We start from the raw sequence: 19,203 nt of genomic DNA on the forward strand, positions 1-19,203 counted from the left end.
TGTTGCTGTTGCAGCCAAGCCTCCCTTACAAGCAGGAATATTCTCCTCCTTCTCCTAATCCAATAGATAAAGGTTAAATTAATAATCTGCAACATTTTCATATTAATAAATGTCCGTCTTGATACTCTCCATCTCCGATTGATATAAAGGTGATTGATTTCTTGCAGCAAATAAATTAGCAAGGATTTCTTACCACTTTGATTAAAAAATAAAGGTTAAATCAGGAAGTGCCCCTTCCAATAATTACATTTCTATGCATGTGCTACATATTTCAGTTTCTATATATTTTTCTTCCTTGATGCATCTCTTCTCCTGTCATAAACTTGCATTTGATAGCTGTTAATATAAAATTGTATAACTTCATTGTTATTGTGATATTTTGATGTATTACTTTGTCATATTAAGTGTCTGTCAGGGTTTTGCGAAAGGCTTCAGGGAGGCTATTAGTCTAATTTGTAAATAAATGTCACTATTACTATTTTAAAGGTACCAGCTCTTATAAGTATTATATGATTTGTTAGGGTTTGGGTTAGTGGGAGTGGGTCGCTCTTCTCTACTGCAGCCCCGCTTGACTAATAAGACAGGTGTAATGTTTCATAAAAAGTTTGCGTGGTGCAGCTTTATTGTTATTCTCTCCTCTCTACTTCCAGTTCACTTGTTCCTCTCTTGTTTCACCTCCCTCATCCAGTCATGTTTTTCTTGATCACACCTTCTCCCCAGTCCCATAACTTTCTCCATCTCTTTCTCACGACTCTCTCCTTCTCTGCCTCTCTATCTCACCTTTTCTTTCACCCCCACGTTCTCTCTCTATCTCTATGTCTCCCTCTCTTACTCTCTCTCTCTCTCTCCCACTCTCTCCATCTGGGCCCGTGGAGAGGCAGCACCATAGAGCTTAATTCAATAGAAGGGACACTCCCTGGTTTACCAAACCTATTGTTTTGAATAGGGATGGTCATTCTATTCAGTTTAATGCTATGGTCAGTGTCGTCTGTCTGTTGTCACTCTTGTTTTGCTGCACCTACCTGCTTTGGTTTCAGCTGTGTGTGTGTGTGTGTGTGTATGTGTGTGTGTGTGTGTGTTTGCGTGCGTGTGTGTGTTCGCCCAATTTGTTCCACCTCTTTGGTCACAGCAGGGAGGTAAAATCTTTCACGCAAGACGGAAGAGAGAGGGAGAAGTGAGGGAGGAAAGGAGGAGAGGGAGGAATGCTTGGAATGCCAAAGGAAAGCTCCACTTGGCTTTCTTTCTTTCTTTCTTTCTTTCTTTTTTCTTTCTCTCTTTCTTTCTTGTACACACACCTTTTCTGTTATTCATTCTAATCTACACCCTTTCCCCCTTTCCCTCTATCTCTTGTTTCTTTCTCCAACACACAAGCTCAAGCAGCAGAATAATTCAGCATGCATGTTTTCAATAACCTCCACTAGTTTCGTAACAAAAAAAGATTCCAGGGATCAGAACTCAGAACAGGACAGAGGAATCACTCTTACCATTTGATTTGAGAAACATATTCTGAAAATAAATCTATGCTACCTACAGGAGTTTCATCCCAAAATGAAATATATCCACCATTTGAGCGATGTGACACTCAACCTGACAAAGTGATTGCTGACTGGAAAGTAAAACTGACTGTTGAATGTTATTGATGTCATTTACTACCTGGAGCCCTTTATAAAAAAGTAGCAGTTAAGATGTAATGTGACATGAATATGGTGCTATGAACCTCAAGTGCCATTTTTTTCCAAAATGGATGTATTAGCCTTTTGGAATAAAAGCCTTCTTATGCAAAGTCAGGATGGGCATTTTCATATTTTTCAGTTTCTTTTCTGGACTTTTTTTTTTTTTTTTAGCATGTGTGCCTCTTGCAGCGGCCCGCTCTCTAGCTCCCCCCCCTCTCTGTTCTACTTGGTTTGTCCCAGCGCTGAATCGCACCAGCTGAACAATAACCGCTCTGTCTGTCTGTTTCTGGGCCTGTTAGACGCAATCTATCATCTACTGTACTCCAGGCAAGCTGTGTGACGTCACAGCTGGTGTCTGTGTGTGTGTGTGTGTGTGAGAGAGAGAGAGAGAGTGTGTTTGGCGAAGTGGGGGTCTTATGCATGAGTCAGGGGTAGTTGGGACTGCACTGTGTGTGTGTGTGTGTGTGTGTGTGTGTGTGTGTGTGTGTTTTGTGTCTGTGTGGGTGCACATGCATGTATCTGTGCATGTGTGTGACTGTTGGTGTTTCTATTCTAAATGTAAAGTGTGTACCACTGTGTTTGTTTGTGTCTGTGTGCAGTGATTTGTGCGTGTGCATGTTTTGAGGGAGGCTGTTGCCAGCTGTGTGTGTGTGTGTGTGTGTGTGTGTGTGAGAGAGAGAGAGAGAGAGAGAGAGAGAGAGAGAGAGAGAGAGAGAGAGAGAGAGAGAGAGAGAGAGAGAGAGAGAGAGAGAGAGAGAGAGAGAGAGAGAGAGAGAGAGAGAGAGAGAGAGAGAGAGCGAGAGAGAGAAGACTGTATACATGTTTGTTGTCAGGCTTGCATGTGTTAGGGAGAGTTGGCCTTACGTTCAAGTGTGTGTGTATGCGCAATTGCACAGATGCCTGCCTGCATATCTGTGTGTGTGTGTGCGTGTGTGTGAGTGCATGTATGTCCGTGTGCATGTGCTGTATGCGATTGCTTTGTACCTACCATTTCTATTTATATCAAGTGTGTATCTGTGTTTATATGTTTGTGTTTGCTTGCAACAATTTGTGTGTGTTTTTATGGAATGTAGTCGCCACCGGTATGATGTCAGAGTGTGTGTGTGTGTTTGTCTATGTTGTGTTTGTGTGTGTTTTAGGGAAAGTGCGGCAGCCAGTGGCAGTTCTACTTTTACTGCTGCACTGTTTTCATTCTCTTCAATTATTTAACCTAACACTCTGGGTGGAGGTAGGGCGTAAAGGTGTGTGTGTGTGTGTATGTGTGTGTGTGTGAGAGAGTGAGAGAGAGAGAGAGAGAGGCAGAGAGAGTACATTTTCTTCCCATGTCAACGAGTAGATTTAGAAAATGACTTTGCCCTGGTCAATCTGTCGACCTTACCAGTCACTTTGGCAGGTAAGCAACCTTTGTTTGTTTTGCAGGTTTCGACTGATATGGATTTCTAAAGGCCGAGACAACATATTTTTGGATTGAAGCTGCCAACAGCCAATAGTTTGCGTTGACATTCAATGTCTTGTGAGGCCATTTTCATGCCAAAAAAATCCCCCCCCCCAAAAAAAGAAAATACAAGGATTCAGTGTTTTACCCAGAATTTTAGTCTTGCGTGGAAAGCCTGTAAAACAGCATTTAGACCGTCATGGGACAATAAAACTCTCCACTGAAACCCATACTGATGGAATTCTTTTAGGAGGTTTAGCAGCGTCCTTAAGTCAGGGTGAGGCAGGCTTCACTGCAGGTTTTACAGATTTTTTGAGTAAAGTCATATCCTCACATCCAATATTGGCAAGCCAATATACCCTTGGGTCCTTGGTATTCTAAAAATCTGGTTTTGGATGGAAGGATAGTGAAAGTGGTGGGTGAATTTTAAAATCTACCAGCTGCTGTGGCCGGTGGGAAGTAAGTCTGCTTCCTGCCCTGGTGGTGCCGGAGGGGGATTTTGATGCTCCTACACCTATTGCCACTTCCTAGTAAGTCCTGTCTTTCTGTATATGTGTGTGTGTGTGTGTGTGAGGAGGTTAATCCAGACAGGCAGGTGAACACAGTGCCTGTTACACCAGGGCAGCGTTTTGCCTTCAGGAGGGAGGGAGGGATGAGAGAGAGAGAGGCAGGCAGAGGGATGAGGAGGGATAGAGAGCCATATTTACATCATTCATTGTCATCCTCCTTTTTGAAGCTGCTGCCCATCATTTCTCATCTCTTTTCTCGTGCTGTCACCCTCCTGCTCTTCTCCCCTTGGAGTGATAGAGAGTTGGAGAGAGAGAGGAAGTGACAGAGACAGACCGGCACTTCAGTGTGTTTTCCACCATATGAACATTGCAGTAAAGCTGGCCTTCAGGTTAGTTTGAATCTACTGTAAATGGATGGTGCCACTGGTGCTCTATTTTGTTTTACTGTGCAGTGGAAATGACACCAAATTGCACTGAACAAGTAAAATAATCTCAACCAAAAACATTTTTCCACTTGTTTTACAGGCATACAATATATAAAGAGTGAACTAAGATTAAAATACAACACTAAAACACAAAATGGCTATTTTCTTGCGGTAAATATATTGTAAATACAGCCAGTTTGTGTGCTTGCTGTCTTAAGACTTTGTAGTTAAGTTGAGTTTACCCACCTTTATAAGCGTATGTGTATCTTTACAATATAAATTCATAGTATACATTGTAGTAAGGTGTATCAGACTGATGAAAATTAATACAAATTAGATCATTACTATTATGGAAATGTAATTATATAATGTTTTGTTTGTTTACATTGGCATACCACTACATCACTGCTCAGCACTTAATGTGATTAAGGCTGGCTTGAATTGGGCATCTTGCATTGCTAAATTCATTAGTCCAAATTAGCTTTGAGCTGGCATTTTAATCTTCTGATCATTCCTCATGGGTTCATGTTAGCTTGACTCCAGTATAAATGGATGGTGCCAATCGTTTTCTGTGTGATTTTCATTTACTGTACAGAGAAATGTTGCCAACAGTTTTCTCTGTGCCAGCTGGCTGCAAAAATGCTTTGCCTGGCAATCTACTGTACTGGCATAGACCTGCGAGAGAGAGGGGGGGCTGGAGAAGAATGGACTGCAAAGATGGATGGAGACGTATAAAGATGGGTAAAACGGAGATAGAAAGAAGGAGGAAATCAGGAGAATGGATAGGAAGGATAGATCGAATCGGAAAGCTGGATGAAAGAGCGAGAAGGAGGGAGGAAAGGAGGAGAGATGAATGGGTGGCAGGGATGCATTGAGTTGGGAAAATGGATTAAATTGAGAGAAAAGGAAGAGAGGTGGTTAGATAGCAGAGATGGAACGAGTTGGAGGAAAAGAGGAGAAGTGGATAGAAGGATAGAAGTAATTGATCGACTGAAAGAGGGGAGTTAGGGATGAAGTAAGGAGAGAAGGGAGGAAGGAGGGAAGAACGTAGGAGAGGGGAATGATAGGAAGGAGGGATTTGACTTGTGATAGAAGGGGAGGGAGGGAGGAGAGAGTGATTAGTATGATGATGAATGAAGGGAAGGCTTGATTGAGCTGAAGAGAGAGCAGAATTGGTATTATTGCGTTTAATTAATTACATATTGCTGCGTTATTACTAGCCATCTGGTAATGTCCCATCCTGCTGCCTCAGTGAAGCATATTTAAACTGAAGTGAACTGAACTGAACTGGAGTTTGATGATGGCAGATTGGAGGTGAAAAGTGAAATTTAGATGTAAATAGTTGGGAGGGGGGGGAGTTAGGGATGAGACAGAGAGAGAGGAAGAGGAGGGTCGATGTGGTGGTTGTGGGAGGGAGGAGAAGGATTTATTGGAGGGAAGTCAAAGAGAAAAGGCTGAACACACACACACACACACACACACACACACACACACACACACACACACTCAGGGATTCTGCAAACAGTTTTCTGCATTCCTCAGGAGTCATGCTCCTCAGCTGCAGATACCAGCAGCCCTGAGATCTACAGTCTGTCTGTCTGTCTGTCTGTCTGTCTGTCCTCCTCTGTTCTCTCATTCCTTCGGTCCGGTGGCCTGGCGGTTAGAGAAGTGGGTTTGTGTCTGGTCACCTTACCCAAAATCTGAGGGGGATCGGCACCAAAATCATCTCTGTGTCTCCGGTAGATAGCTCTGTCAGGTGCGCATGTTAACGCTTTAGCATACAGTATGTTAAGTAATCGTAGGTGATTAGCATTATCCAAAGTAGGAAGATAAACCTTTTATTGATCCAAAGTTGGTATTGGTTTTTATTGTATGGTTTGTAGATTCATAACCTCTGAAAACAAAATCTCAGTCTTCATCATCAGTGAAGTCCAATATGAATCAACAGCACATACTTGGCTCACATCCTGTGTAAACAAAACAAATTACACTCAAAGTCTCATGGGAAGAGAGATCTTCTGCCATTGAAAGTAGTTTCAAAGAGTGCATTTTTTCATGAATTTTGTCTATTTCACCAATCCCCTAAACAAACCTGGCAGGTTTAGATGTCATAAAACTAACTAGCTCTCCAATCTTAAAGCTGCTACAAGTTCTCATTTTCTCACATTTAGGATAACAATAGTCGCCCATGATTACTTAATACACTACTGAACACATACACCAGACAAAGCTATCTACCAGACCCAGTAAGGTGACCAAACTCCCAAAACGTTGGTGTAGTCCTTTAACGTTGCCATTTTCAATCTCTGGATGGGCTTGGGAAATCTGTTTAGGGAAAATGAATGAGTAGGAAGCTCTCTCCTCCCACAACTACTGCTGCTGAAGTGTCCTTAAGCAAGGCTCTTAACCCCCTGGCTGCTCAGCAGTCAGCAGGAGTCGGCTGTGGCTGCTGGGAAGCTCCCAGTGTGTCTGTGTGACTGTGTGAATATGAAGCAGGCCGTCCTGGAGAAGAGCAGCATGCAGCCTCAGCAAAGTTTAAAACACCCCATTTATCCTTCTAGCTCTCTTTTTTTCGCTCTCTTTGACACATAGACACATACACTGCTAAAATACAATCACTGTCATCTCTCGCTCTCTCTATCTCTCTGTCTCTCTCTCTTTATTCTGCTGCCTGTAGTCTGCAGATCTTTCCATCCTCTGCTCATTGACCTATGACTCATTATTCCTCTCCTCTGTGTGTGTGTGTGTGTGTGTGTGTGTGTGTGTGTGTGTGTGTGTGTGCGCGCGTGTGTGTAGGTGTGTGTGTGTGTGTGTGTGTGTGTGTGTGTGTGTGCACGCACTTGCATGTGAGTGTGCATGTGTGTCTGAGTGCATGTTCATGTGTGTGATCCATGTTCTCATTGCATTTTGGGGTCCAAATGTCCCCACTAGAATAGAAAACCTCTGAAGTTGTTGATTTGTCAGGACTGTTTTCCTTTTGTGTGTGTGTGTGTGTGTGTGTGTGTGTGTGTGTGTTTTTCACACATGAATGCTCATCAGTAACAGATGGTCATCTAACCTGTGTGTTTATTTAGTCAGGATGGAGAGATAGGTGGAAAGAGAGAGGGAGAGAGAGAGAGAGAGAGAGAGACTTTGGTAAATACAGAGAGATGGCAGGGGAGAAAGGCAGATGGAGAGAAGGAGGGAGAGAGAGAAGAGAGAGGTGGAGAGGTATACAGGGAGTGAGTGAGAGAGTGTGTGAAGGAGAGAGAGCAGGAGGTAAAAAGGAGAGGTAGACAGAAAGAGGAAGAAAGAGAGGGAGGGAGGGAGAGGTGGAACGAGGGATGGGCCAGGGAGATAGAGAGGGAGAGAGAGATAAACGGAGAGATGAGGATGGAGCTAAGAAGGCAGGAAAGAGCAGGGAACTCCTTCACTCAGAGTTATAAAACTTTAACTTAGATGCACAGAGAGAAAGAGAGAGAGAGACAGAGCACTCGTTTTTTTTCCTCCATTTTTGTCAGGCTTTTACAAAGGCACAGTGTGTTCATTTTGCTATAGATAGACAGAAAGAGAGGGAGCGACAGATTTGAAAGTGAAAGGAAAGAGAGGGTCATAATTTTCCCTCTTTTCTTTCAAGGCTGTGATTTTGTGAGTTCTCTCTCTCTCTCTCTCTCTCTCTCTCTCTCTCACTCTCTCTCTCTCTCTCTGTCTGGGTGTGTGTGTGTGTGTGTGTGTGTGTGTGTGTGTGTGTGTGTGTGTGTGTGTGTGCAGGCCCGTGGTAGCCATGTCTGTCCTTATAAGGAGTGGGTTTGGGAAGAGTTGGTGAGGAATGAACAGAATTACAGTCGAGTCACTCCCCTTTTCTTCTCTTCCTTTTCTTTTTCTCTCTCTCCCGCTCTGGCCATTCCTCCTTATCTATCTATCTATCTATCTATCTATCTATCTATCTATCTATCTATCTATCTATCAATCATAGTTTTTCAGAGCTTGAACTCTGAAATGTGCTAATGTTAAATGAATGGGACAACTGTGATTGGCTGTTTTGCTGATCTCTCCTCTCCTCCTCCTCTCCTCTCCTCTCCTCTCCTCCTCTCCTCCTCCTCTCCTCTCCTCTCCTCTCCTCTCCTCTCCTCTCCTCTGCTCTCCTCTCCTCTCCTCCTCCTCTCCTCTCCTCTCCTCTCCTCTTTAAACCCAGTACTGACCCTGATGTTGCATCTCAAAGTGACTGATTAGGGTCAACACGTCTCTCTCTCTCTCCCCCTCTTCTCTCTCTCTCTCTCCCCTCCATCTTTTCTGTTCTCTTTCTTCCATGCTTGTTTCTTCTTGTCTCTTCTTTTGTTTGTCTATTTCTGATATAGTTCCATTGTCGTTGTTTTCTCTCTCATTTCTTCTTCTCATCCATCTTTTTTTATCCACTGTCCTTCATTTTCTCCTCCTCTTCATTATTTTCTTCATCCCCCACCTTTATCCTCAGAGAGAGAGAGAGGGAGAGAGAGAGAGAGTTAATCTGCCTGTTGTCTTGTTTGAGTGGGCGATGCTTTCAAACTGCTCACGGCCATTGCACACACACACACACACACACACACACACACACGCGCGCGCGCACACAGTATGACAACTGCCTTGAACGTTATGTTGTGTGCTGCCCATATGTGTATCTTTGTGTGTGGGCATTAGTGTGTGTTCCTATGTGTGTGTATTTGTGTGCATGTGTCTATGTGTGTTTGCGAGGGGGGATGCGTGACTCACCCAGCGAGGGCAGAATGAGCGAGGGATGAGATGGAGGAGTAATAATGGAGAGATGGTTAATATTGAACGACAGATGAGCAGTGGCCTGAGGGGGGATGACGGACGGATGGAAAATATTGTCACCATATTCATAAAAGGTTGTCCTCTTCTCTTCTCTTCTCTTCTCTTCTCTTCTCTTCTCTTCTCTTTTCTTCTCTTCTCTTCTCTTCTCTTCTCTGAAGAGTGATAGGACAACTTGTTCATTAGGCTACATAAGTGATTTTCCATTTGTTTTTTTTATTTTGTTTTTTTATTAATATTTTTCTTTTTGCAACCTCAACACAATTATGTGCTATTGTGGTGGCTATTCTTATGAATTTCTGTTTTTTAGGCAGCAATTATATTCCTGCTAGTAAACATACATACTAAAATATGACATTCAGCTTCCAGTAACAATTTCTTCACACTAACTTGGAGGCCCGTTTTAATCCCTGCTGTGGTCCAAATTTGGGTCTCAACCCAGTGTTTAAAAAACCCCTAGCTTTGCCTTGAGGGAGGCTTGTCATGGAAATGATGCAGGACTGTATGGAGAGTGAACCAAGTGAATGAATAGATATGTTCATTATGATATTGTACTTTCCCTGCATCAAGGGTATGTTCATTTAACACTAGAAATGCCAAAATGCAATCCGATTACTTTGCTAAACCCACTTTCTGTACGAACCAGTGTTATGTTTTTAAAACCATGCAGGGAAGTAGCAGTTACAGCTGTATTTACCAGCTATAGTCGATGGCGTCTTAGATGTCTCTTAGACACCACAAATCCATCGGCCTTTCTTCTGTTCATTTGTTTCCCTTGTTATTGTGCTTTATGTTTCTCCTCCTTGTTGATTTAATTTGGTTCCCATTGCCCATTTCACCCATTTCAGTGTTTGTCATCTTGATTTGTCTTTTTGCTTTTGGGGTGAGGTGTTTTTATCAGAAGCTTTTTATGTGTAAATAAACTAAAAACTCTAAAGTTTGTATATATTGGTGTAATTGAATGTAGTTCATTCAATGTTATTAGAATGAATGAAAAGGAGCTTTGTTCGATACATGTTTGGTTGACTTGCTGTTACGTGACTTTGGTTGATAAAAGTAATTAGGTTATGAGCAGGACAGTTGTGTTTGTGTGTGTGTGTGTGTGTGTGTGTGTGTGTGTGTGTTTGTGGTGATTTGATTTGCTGTGAGGTTCCACTAAATGATGATACATATAATATAAAATATAGAGTTGATGTGTGTGTTTTGTGTTGGGTAGTCCAAATGACAACATAATTAGAACTTGTGTGTGTGGTGTGTATGTGTGTGTGTGTGTGTGTGAGAGTGAGTGCTGAGTCTGACCGACCCTCTCAGTCCTGTGTGGAATCAGGAAGTGTTTGACAGGGTCAAAGGTGACGGTGCCAAAGATGACTCAGCAGAAATTGAGAAGAAAAACACAACTTGTATTCCCACACTCCTCCCCCTCTCTCTCTATCTTTCTCTCTCTCTCCTCTTTCTCTCTCTCCTCCTCCTCCTCTCCTCCGTCCTTCTGTTCCTACACAATTAACGCACGATTTTCTCTCTCATGTTCTCCCTCCTCCTTATCTCCTTCTCTTCTTTTATATCTTCTAGCTTCCTTCCTTCCATGTTTCACTCCCTTGTTTTCCTGCGTCTCTCTCGCTCTCCCCCTCTCTATCTCTCGTGCTCTGGCATTTCTCAGCACTACATTCCATGTGTGTGTGGGGGGAGTTCTGGCACAAACCTGTGTGTGTGTGTGTGTGTGTGTGTGCATGTGTGCATGTGTGTGTGTGTGTGTGTGTGTGTGTGTGTGTATGCTCACTTGCTCTCCATTCTCTGCATTCTTTATACAAATGTCTATAAACTTTTGAAGCTGTGTGTTCATACTGTATTTGCTTGACTTCACACATAAACACACAAAAAAACATGTCCCCTGATAGACACATGGAGAGACACGGTTCAACAAATATATCAGATGGAGTACTTAACTTATAAAATGAGGGGGAACCTGAAACTATTTGAAAAAAGATGGTCTAAGTGGTCAAGTTATTATCATGTTAAAAGAATAATGAATTGAAGCTACTGGATTGTGGTTCTCCATAATAGGGCTGACAGTCACTTAGGGGAGCACTACATGTACCTTACTTTGAGTAAGGCCTTGCATTTTCTTTCATATATATATATATATATATATATATTTTTTTTTTGTCTTTATCTTAGCTTTCTGTTGTTGAGGAAGGCGGGAAATTTTGATATAATAAAAACTTATGGATTTATGGAATACAGCAGGCAGATTTTCAAATATGAAATAGGATCAAAGATGTTTTTCTATAAATTCAAAATTACTATAACATACTGTAATAATTTAAACCTGTACTGTAAATATTGTCATTATTTATCTTAATTTATTGTCATATTGATTGATTATTATTATGATGTATCACTGGGTGACACACCTATACTCACGTCATTTATGTATGTCATAAAAAAAAAAAAGTTGTCATCACTACATAGGCTATATAACATGGGTAAGATGTACGAAATGATATGATGACAATAAAAAAGTATTTAAAAAAAACCACACAAATTTGTATTTTTGTATTTAAAACTGTTGAGGCTGTGTGTGTGTGTGTGTGTGTGTGTGTGTGTGCACGTGCATACCTATGCATGTGGCTTTACATGGACATGCATATGGATGGGCATTTCTCGGTACAATTACTCATGTTTTATGTGTGGGATGTGGTGTGTGTGTGTGTGTGTGTGTGTCTGCATGCATTGATGTTCATTTCTCTAACTGTAAACATACATTTAGATGCTTGATGTGTGTGTGCGTGTGTGTTTGCTTGGCTGATTATATATGGTGATGCATGCAGGCATGAATGTGTGTTTCTGATTTTACGTATAAATAGCACAAGAAATACATGCTATACATGTGAATGAGCATGTGTGGCTGTGTGTGTGTGTGTGTGTGTGTGTGTGTGTGTGTGTGTGTGTGCTAACTATTATTTAGAAAAATAGAGTGAGCCATTAAAGTCTTTGCTTTTCTAGCTCCTTCATTGTCCTCAATTCTCTCTCAAGCTACTGGAATCTGTCCTACAATAGGGCAACTACTGTGTGTGTGTGTGTGTATGTGTGTGTGTGTGTGTATGTGTATCTGTATCTGTATCTGTCTGTCTGTGCCTGTCTGTTTAGCTCACTGAATATACATACGTTTATGCTTTTCTCTGTACATACAGTATATATTCATACCAATTGAGGTTTATAAATGTATTTGTACTGTAATTGTTTGGGTGGGTGAGAGAGAATGATTTTGCATTAGAGAGAGAGAGAGACAGAGAGAGAGAGAGTTTGTATGTGCGAGCGAGGACTCAGTTGGCGTGGAGACAGAGAGATTTAACCAGGGAGCGAATATTTTAGATATTACAAAATAGAAGGATGCTTTCTCTCTCTCTCTTTCTCTCTCTCTCTCTCTGTCTGTCTTCCCTCGGTCTTCAGGGAAGTCCTGGAAATGTCAGCATCAGCCTTCAGCCTGTGTGTGTGTGTGTGTGTGTGTGTGTGTGTGTGTGCGTCTGCGTGTGTGTGTGTCAGTGAAACAGCAGGCCATGGGGCTGATGTATGAGTCAGCAGATCCACCCACATACAGTAACACAAGGACGGAAATTGATTCAATGCAAAAATGTTGATTTTGCATTGGATTTCATTGTAACATTGTTCCCTACATTCGTGTCAATAAAATATATTTAAATGAAGTGAAGTGGATTGAGTGAGAGAGAGAGACAGAGAGAGAGAGTTGCTCTTTGACCTCGTCTATTTTCTTGTCATTCAAGAAGAGAGAGAGTCCTGCCTCTCCGCTGTCACTTGTGTTCCCACTGTTCCCATCGTGACATGGAGCTGTCATGGAAGACAGTTGCATCCATACTATCTAATTACCGTTCATCCATCCTCTTTGTGTGTGTGTGTGTGTGTGTGTGCGATCACTATCTGCCCACCCTTTCTCTCTCTCTGTCTCTTTCCCTCCATATCCAAGAAGAACCTCTTTTCTTTGGTTAACCGCTCATCTTTTTTTCTCTCATCTCTCCTTTCATTTTACTCCTCTCTCTTTCGTTGATTAATGATAGCTGCAGGGGAGCGATAGCATCTTTGTCTTACCTTACCTCCTTCCTTTTGCCTCTCTTTGTCTCTCTTTCCCTTTTTCTATTTAGTTTTTTCTTCATTTATTTCTCTCACCCTCACTTCCATCCTATCTCTCTCCCTCTCTGTCTCCTATCTCTCTAATCCTTCCTCTCTCACTCACTCTAATTGCTCTCTCTCTCTCTTTCTCTTTCTCTTTCTCTGTCTTTTGTTTTTTTGTTCCTAAATTGTTGCTGTTGGTCATGAAAGTCAACTCAGTGAGACAATTGCTTCAGCAGTCTGTGTGTGTGTGTGTGTGTGTGTGTGTGTGTGTGTGTGTGTGTTTGTTTGCATGCAGGCCTTCATTTTTGTGTATTTGTCCGTATGCGTATATGTGGATATATGTGTTTCTCAGTATATGTGCAAGCATGCCAGTGTATGTGAACGTGTGTGTGTGTGTGTGTGTGTGTGTGTGTGTGTGTGTTGCCTTGCTCTTATCACGTGGCTGCATGAGTTCCATTTAGCTCCATAAAAATATTCCACATGACTCGTGTGGTGATGACCTGTCTCCTGTTCGGGGTATGTGTGACGCATTTTCGAAAGCCTGGGGACATCATGACGTCACTAGGACACACACACACACACACACACGCACACACACACACACACGCACACACGCACACAGTATAAATGGCCTTATTGCCTGACTCAGTGATAGTCATGTCAGGTCCTTTTCAGCCATGATGGTGATGATATTAACCTGCCAACACACATTTATACACAAAGATTTGCACACACACACATATGCGCGCACACACACACACACACACACACACACACACACACACACACACACACTCATGCACATTTTTCAATTTAGTCTTGATCTGCTTTTGGTCCTGATCCAAGAACTAATTAATTAAACTCGTAATTTATGATAATGGTCTTGAGCCTTGTTGGTCTGTATTCGACACACACAGTGGAGTCACATTTCCACAACAGAGAGGAGTAAGCTTGCTAAATGATCCATCAGAAACGTCTGCTGAAGAGGTGATATATTACCATGCTAAATACTGTAAATATGGTACTGATTTGTCATTCAGTTTTTGGCTTGCGAACCAGGTTTTTTTATCCTCCATCGTTGAGCAGTTGAAATTGAGACTGGAGGGGGGGAGGGGTGTTTTAAAATTTAAATTTAAAATTTTTGTTCCAAAACGTAGATGACAGCCAGAAAGTGAGTTTTGAAAGCCAGAAATCTCAGCACTTGGCAAATAAATTGTTGAGTCACTGATATTGATTAACAGCCTTATCAACCCCCACAGATATATTATGGTCATTTTGTGCTATGGGACAGTAAGAAAAATGATGTAATGCACCTTTAATTTCTTTAGCAACATCAGCACAACATCCACACTTAACAGGACGAGCTTCATATTAATCTGTTATGTTTGCAAACTAAATTCTAATCTCTTCTCTCTCCTGCCAGCATTTCCAGTGCACCATCCAGGCTCTGCAGGACGAGCTCCGAATCCAGCGCGACCTCAACCAGCTCCTCCAGTCCGATTACTCGGAAGCCGGTCGCCTCAGCAACCAGCCGCTCCCCCCGCAGGAGATGACGGAGGAGAACTTCCTGCGTCTCCACGGCGACTACGAGCGCCAGGTCAAAGAGCTCTTCCTCCTGAGGAAGACCGTGGAGGAGATGGAGCTGCGGATAGACACGCAGAAACACACACTGACTGCCAGGTAAAGATGAGTTTTTCCAAGTTTTCAAAATTCAAACTGTTACCTCTCGCTGCTATTTGGGGCCGCCGACGTACGAAGATGCTCAGTGAAACTTTAAATCTTTTCTATTCTATTCTATTCTTTTCTAACAGGGACGAGTCCATTAAGAAGTTACTGGAGATGTTGCAGAGCAAAGGCCTGTCGTCACGGGCAACCGAGGAGGACCATGAGCGGACGAGGCGATTGGCCGACGCTGAGATGACCATCCACCATCTAGAGGGCCTGTTGGAGCAGAAAGACAAGGAGACGCTACAACTCAGAGAGGTGTGTGTGTGTGTGTGAGAGAGAGAGAGAGAGAGGGGTAGAAAAAGAAAGATGGGAGACGGAGAGAGAGTGCATGCATGTATTCCTGTGTGTGTGTGTGTGTGTGTGTGTGTGTGTGTGTGTGTGTGTGTGTATCTGTGTACAGCCAGATGTGAATGTGTACAAATCAAACCATGTCACATCTAGGCAGGGCCGTTGGCTGCATCCCATCTTGGCTCACAATTCAGCTTTTTCAACAATAACACACACACACACACACACACACACACACACACACACACACACACTTTATCATTCTCTATTTTTCTGTCTCCCACTCTCTCTCTCTCTCTCTCTCTCTCTCCCTCTTTCAGTTGCTCTTTCTCATTCTGTTCTTTATTTTAAACAGCAGCTCCCTCTAGTGTTAAAATGTTGTTACTGAACAACACATGACTAAAGTACAATTCTCTGCTCTGAACACTGAGTGGAGATTGTTTGAACCTGTGAAAATAAAATACACCTATAAAATACTGAACTAGATTACTTTTTCCACCTTGAGGAAACCAAAGGTAAAGGAAATGATCTGCCATTGTATGGACTAAAACATTTTTAGCAGTGTCTTTGGTTCATCTCTCCTGGATGCATTCATGGTCGCAAACAAGCAGGTTCAAGGTTTTGGATGCCTGACACACTTTGGAATACCAAACACATATCCTAAAAACTTAATAGATATATATATAATTTAATATCAGGTTGAAAATTGCATGCATTAAGAAGGAAATTGAATTACACAGACCTGCCTCTATGGACCAACTGCAATGCACCATAGGCCACAGCTGTGAGGGAGAATTGTACATACACAGACGCACACACACACACACACACACACACACCATATCACATGATGCATGCATCATTTATGTAGCTTAGACAGCAAATGACTCAGTCATTTCCAGTGACAGAGCGAGATAGAGTGAGTGGAAGAGGAGGGGAGGGAGAGAGAGGAGGAGTATTTTTTCAGAAAGGCTTAAAAACCTAATTAGGTGAAGGGGAATTAAAAGTATCACTACTCTCTAGCATATCTTCTGCCGAGTGTTGCTTCACAGTATGTCAGTCTGCTGGACAAAATATCTCAGTTTGGTTTTTTTAGCTGCATTTGACAACAGACTATGACTTTGAACCATGGGACTAAGCCAAGATCTCAAAATATGCTGTTGTTATATAGCTACAGTATGGGTTTGTGTAAATCTGATCCATCAATTCCTGAGAAGTGCACTGTTTGGAGTAAAGACTAAACCACAGTGACATTTACAGTAGAAACTACAGGAGAAACCCCACTTCAGGCATTTATCCTGCATCCATCTTGCATTAGCGCTGCCAACATTTCCTTTTTGAACATTATACAGTAGAGTTAAATCCTAATACTGTAACACCGCTGTACTCTGTTGCTTCCAACAGCTGAAAACGGAGCAACACTTTGACTTCCCAAACAGTTCCTCTTGGGCATGGAGCCAAAGTGCAGCATCTGTACTAATCCTGCCTTTTACGCTCTCGAGGAAGTGATAACCAAACAAGGAATCTTTCCTGGGACTGTGTATGTGTGTTCAGAGCATTCATACCAGTGCCTCCAGCGGTGGCACCTACTATCCCTTTTTATATACGTGTGTGTTTGTGTGCTGCCTGGCTAATGCATTAGCTGTCTTTGTTAGCCTCTAAGTGTGTGTCCTCCAAAGAAAAGCAGTGATGCATGCGCTCTTTTTCTGATAGCACTACCAGAACATCCTCCCCTCGGCGTTCATTCCCTCCCTCCGTCCCTCCCTCCCTCCCTCCCTCTCTGTCTCTCTTTCTCTGTCCTTTTTGTCCCTTTCCATCTCCCACTACCCTCCTTCCTTCTCTCTCTCTCTTTTGCTCTCCCTCCTCTCACTTCATTTGACTACTGAGTTGGCGTTGTGGCAACGGCGGACAGACAGACAGGATCTTGTTAAACTAGTGTAGTCAAAATTGCAGTTGAAGATTTTGAAAAAAAATCTAAATCTACTAAATTGTAGCAGAAAAACACAGCAATGTAGGTTGATTAGTCATTGCTTTGTAGTATGTAGAGTATGTAGTCTGCTATAAGAGACTGGAGCTGGTTGCTTGGAAGTTGGAGACTTATAGGGAGAACATTTTTGGAAGTTTGATTTTCCTTAGCATTTGGATTTTCCTTGCACATTTTGGATTTTAATAGCATTTTAGATTACAGTTGAGATTACTCTCAAGCATTTGAAGCTAATCAGTTGGATTAATCACAAGCATTTGAAGCTGAGAGCCAGTTAATTGAATTAGGATCGCTTGAGGCCGTCAGATTCGATCATCCAGCAGCATCTGAGGCTGAAGCAGAGTCAGCATCAGCTTAGCGAGTGGCATTCCATAGAGGCTGAAGGATGTGGGATGGACGGATCGACCCCAGGATGCTAAAAGCCAGCGCCTCGGCGAGAGGGAAACACCTGCTTCCTCCTTCCCCCTCCTTCCCCGTCTCCCCCTCCATCCCCATCTCTCCTTCCTTCCCCATCTCTCCCTCCATCCCCATCCCCATCCCGCCTCCTTTCCACGTGTCTCCCTCCTTCCAATGCTCTCCTCCTTTCCCCGTCTCCCCGTCCCGTCACCCCCCGCTCCGTTCCTCCCCCTCCTTCCCCGTCCCTTCCTCTCCCTCCCATCGGCCCTCTCCCTCCATCCATCCCTCCTTCTGCCCTCCTTTCCATCCCTCTTTCGCCGTCGTTTCCACGATCCACCCGTCCCTCCATGCGTCCCTCCAGCACTCGCCCTCCTTCCCTGCTCCTTCCCCGCGACCCTCGCCCTCCGTCCAGCCGTCCCTCCATCCCTCTCTGTCCATCCCAGTCCCCTCCTCCACCTGCCCACGACCCTGTGTTCCTTCGCTCCATCCCTCCCTCCATCCCTCTGTGTCTCTCTCTCTGTCCTCTGCTGATTATCGTGGTGTGTGTGTGTCTCAGGAGCTGCACAGGAGATACGAAGCAGCTCCAGAATCAGCCAAGACCAAGGCTCTGCAGACTGTCATCGAAATGAAGGTAAACCTATGTTGTTGTTGTTGTTTGTTTTTGTTTTTTTTATTTAACTGTGAGAGAATCAGCATCACTGGAACAGGACCTCTCATACAGAGCAGGACATACAATGCAGGGCTCAACATTAAAGGAATACAGTGACTTGAAGGCAAAGAGGCTCTGCAACGAGCTTACCGTTGTGCAAGACAGTTTAAAAAATCTGTTTATAACACTACCAAAATGAGGGCTGCCATATTGATCAAAAAATATAAAAACTGCAATATTAACAACTTCAATTTCCGATTCGCAAGAGGCTGCAGTTTCTTTCCTAGAGGGAATGTGTTTCGGACAGCCTGCTAAATGGGCTGTTCTGGCTCTGCGTAGAATCCCTGGTCTACAAATCAAGTAAAATATCTGAGAAAATCTTTTATTCTGTTCAAATTGAACAAATTCTAAGAATTAGTGTCATTTTTTGGCTGGGCCAGCAGGTGGCAGCAGCCACAGCTGGCATCCAGTCCAAGAGTTCAGTTGAGTTTGACAACCAAGTGAAAGGCTGCAGCAGCTGGACTGAAGGGTATCGTTAGGCTGCATGATGTTGAAGCTAGCACTTGCTCACACCAGTGGCTGTGGTTCACCTATCAAAACAGTCAGCAACTTCATGTCGATCATGTTATATTTATCTCCAAAGCAACTAGGTCTAATTGTGTAAATTGTAGCCTATAAGTAGTTATAACAGTATCAGTTTTAACAGTATCAGTTTTAACTGGCTAAAGGCAGTTAGCAGACACAGCAGCTAACATTAGCTATAGCAGCTAATAGCCTTCCCACAGCTTATAGCAGACACAGCTAACATAAACAATTTGACTGTTAAAGAAGCACAAAAACAACCCTAACCATAACCCCAAACCAATGTGATATTTATAATTATAAAGATCAAGACTGTAGCCTAAATTATATCAGTTAATATGAATTGGACCTGGTTAGGAGATAAATATAACGTTAATAATATAAAGTAGCTGTTATTATGGACACATAATACATTATTATGAATATTTGAACCACTTGTGTCCACAAGTCCTATCTTCAACAACACAATTCCCCAATCCAGTTGCTATAACCTTTGATTTGATTTGATTTGGCCTCCAGCTCTGCTCATCACTCAACAGTTTTCTTCTTTAAAATGTTGAAGAAGAAAAACCTACTGTATGTCCACATGTACCGCAATTCATATCACTATTCCAAAAT

At 42.7% G+C, this 19,203-nt stretch overlaps 1 protein-coding gene across 4 annotated transcripts in view; it reads left to right on the forward strand.

Moving 5' to 3' along the window:
- Positions 1-19,203, forward strand: part of LOC139920268 (ELKS/Rab6-interacting/CAST family member 1-like) — a 132,272-nt gene that overhangs the window by 15,565 nt on the left and 97,504 nt on the right. For all 4 annotated transcript variants that reach the window (XR_013504067.1, XR_011785034.2, XM_078281860.1 and 1 more), the window contains exons 5-7: positions 14,382-14,638; positions 14,770-14,941; positions 17,911-17,985. Coding sequence is in view for 2 of the 4 variants with exons in the window: in XM_078281860.1 (XP_078137986.1) it covers positions 14,382-14,638; positions 14,770-14,941; positions 17,911-17,985 (504 nt within the window). In the remaining 2 variants the exon portion in view is untranslated. The remainder of the gene's footprint in view (positions 1-14,381; positions 14,639-14,769; positions 14,942-17,910; positions 17,986-19,203) is intronic.

Source organism: Centroberyx gerrardi, chromosome 24 (assembly GCF_048128805.1).
Source record: "Centroberyx gerrardi isolate f3 chromosome 24, fCenGer3.hap1.cur.20231027, whole genome shotgun sequence".
NCBI classification, from domain to species: Eukaryota; Metazoa; Chordata; class Actinopteri; order Beryciformes; family Berycidae; genus Centroberyx; species Centroberyx gerrardi.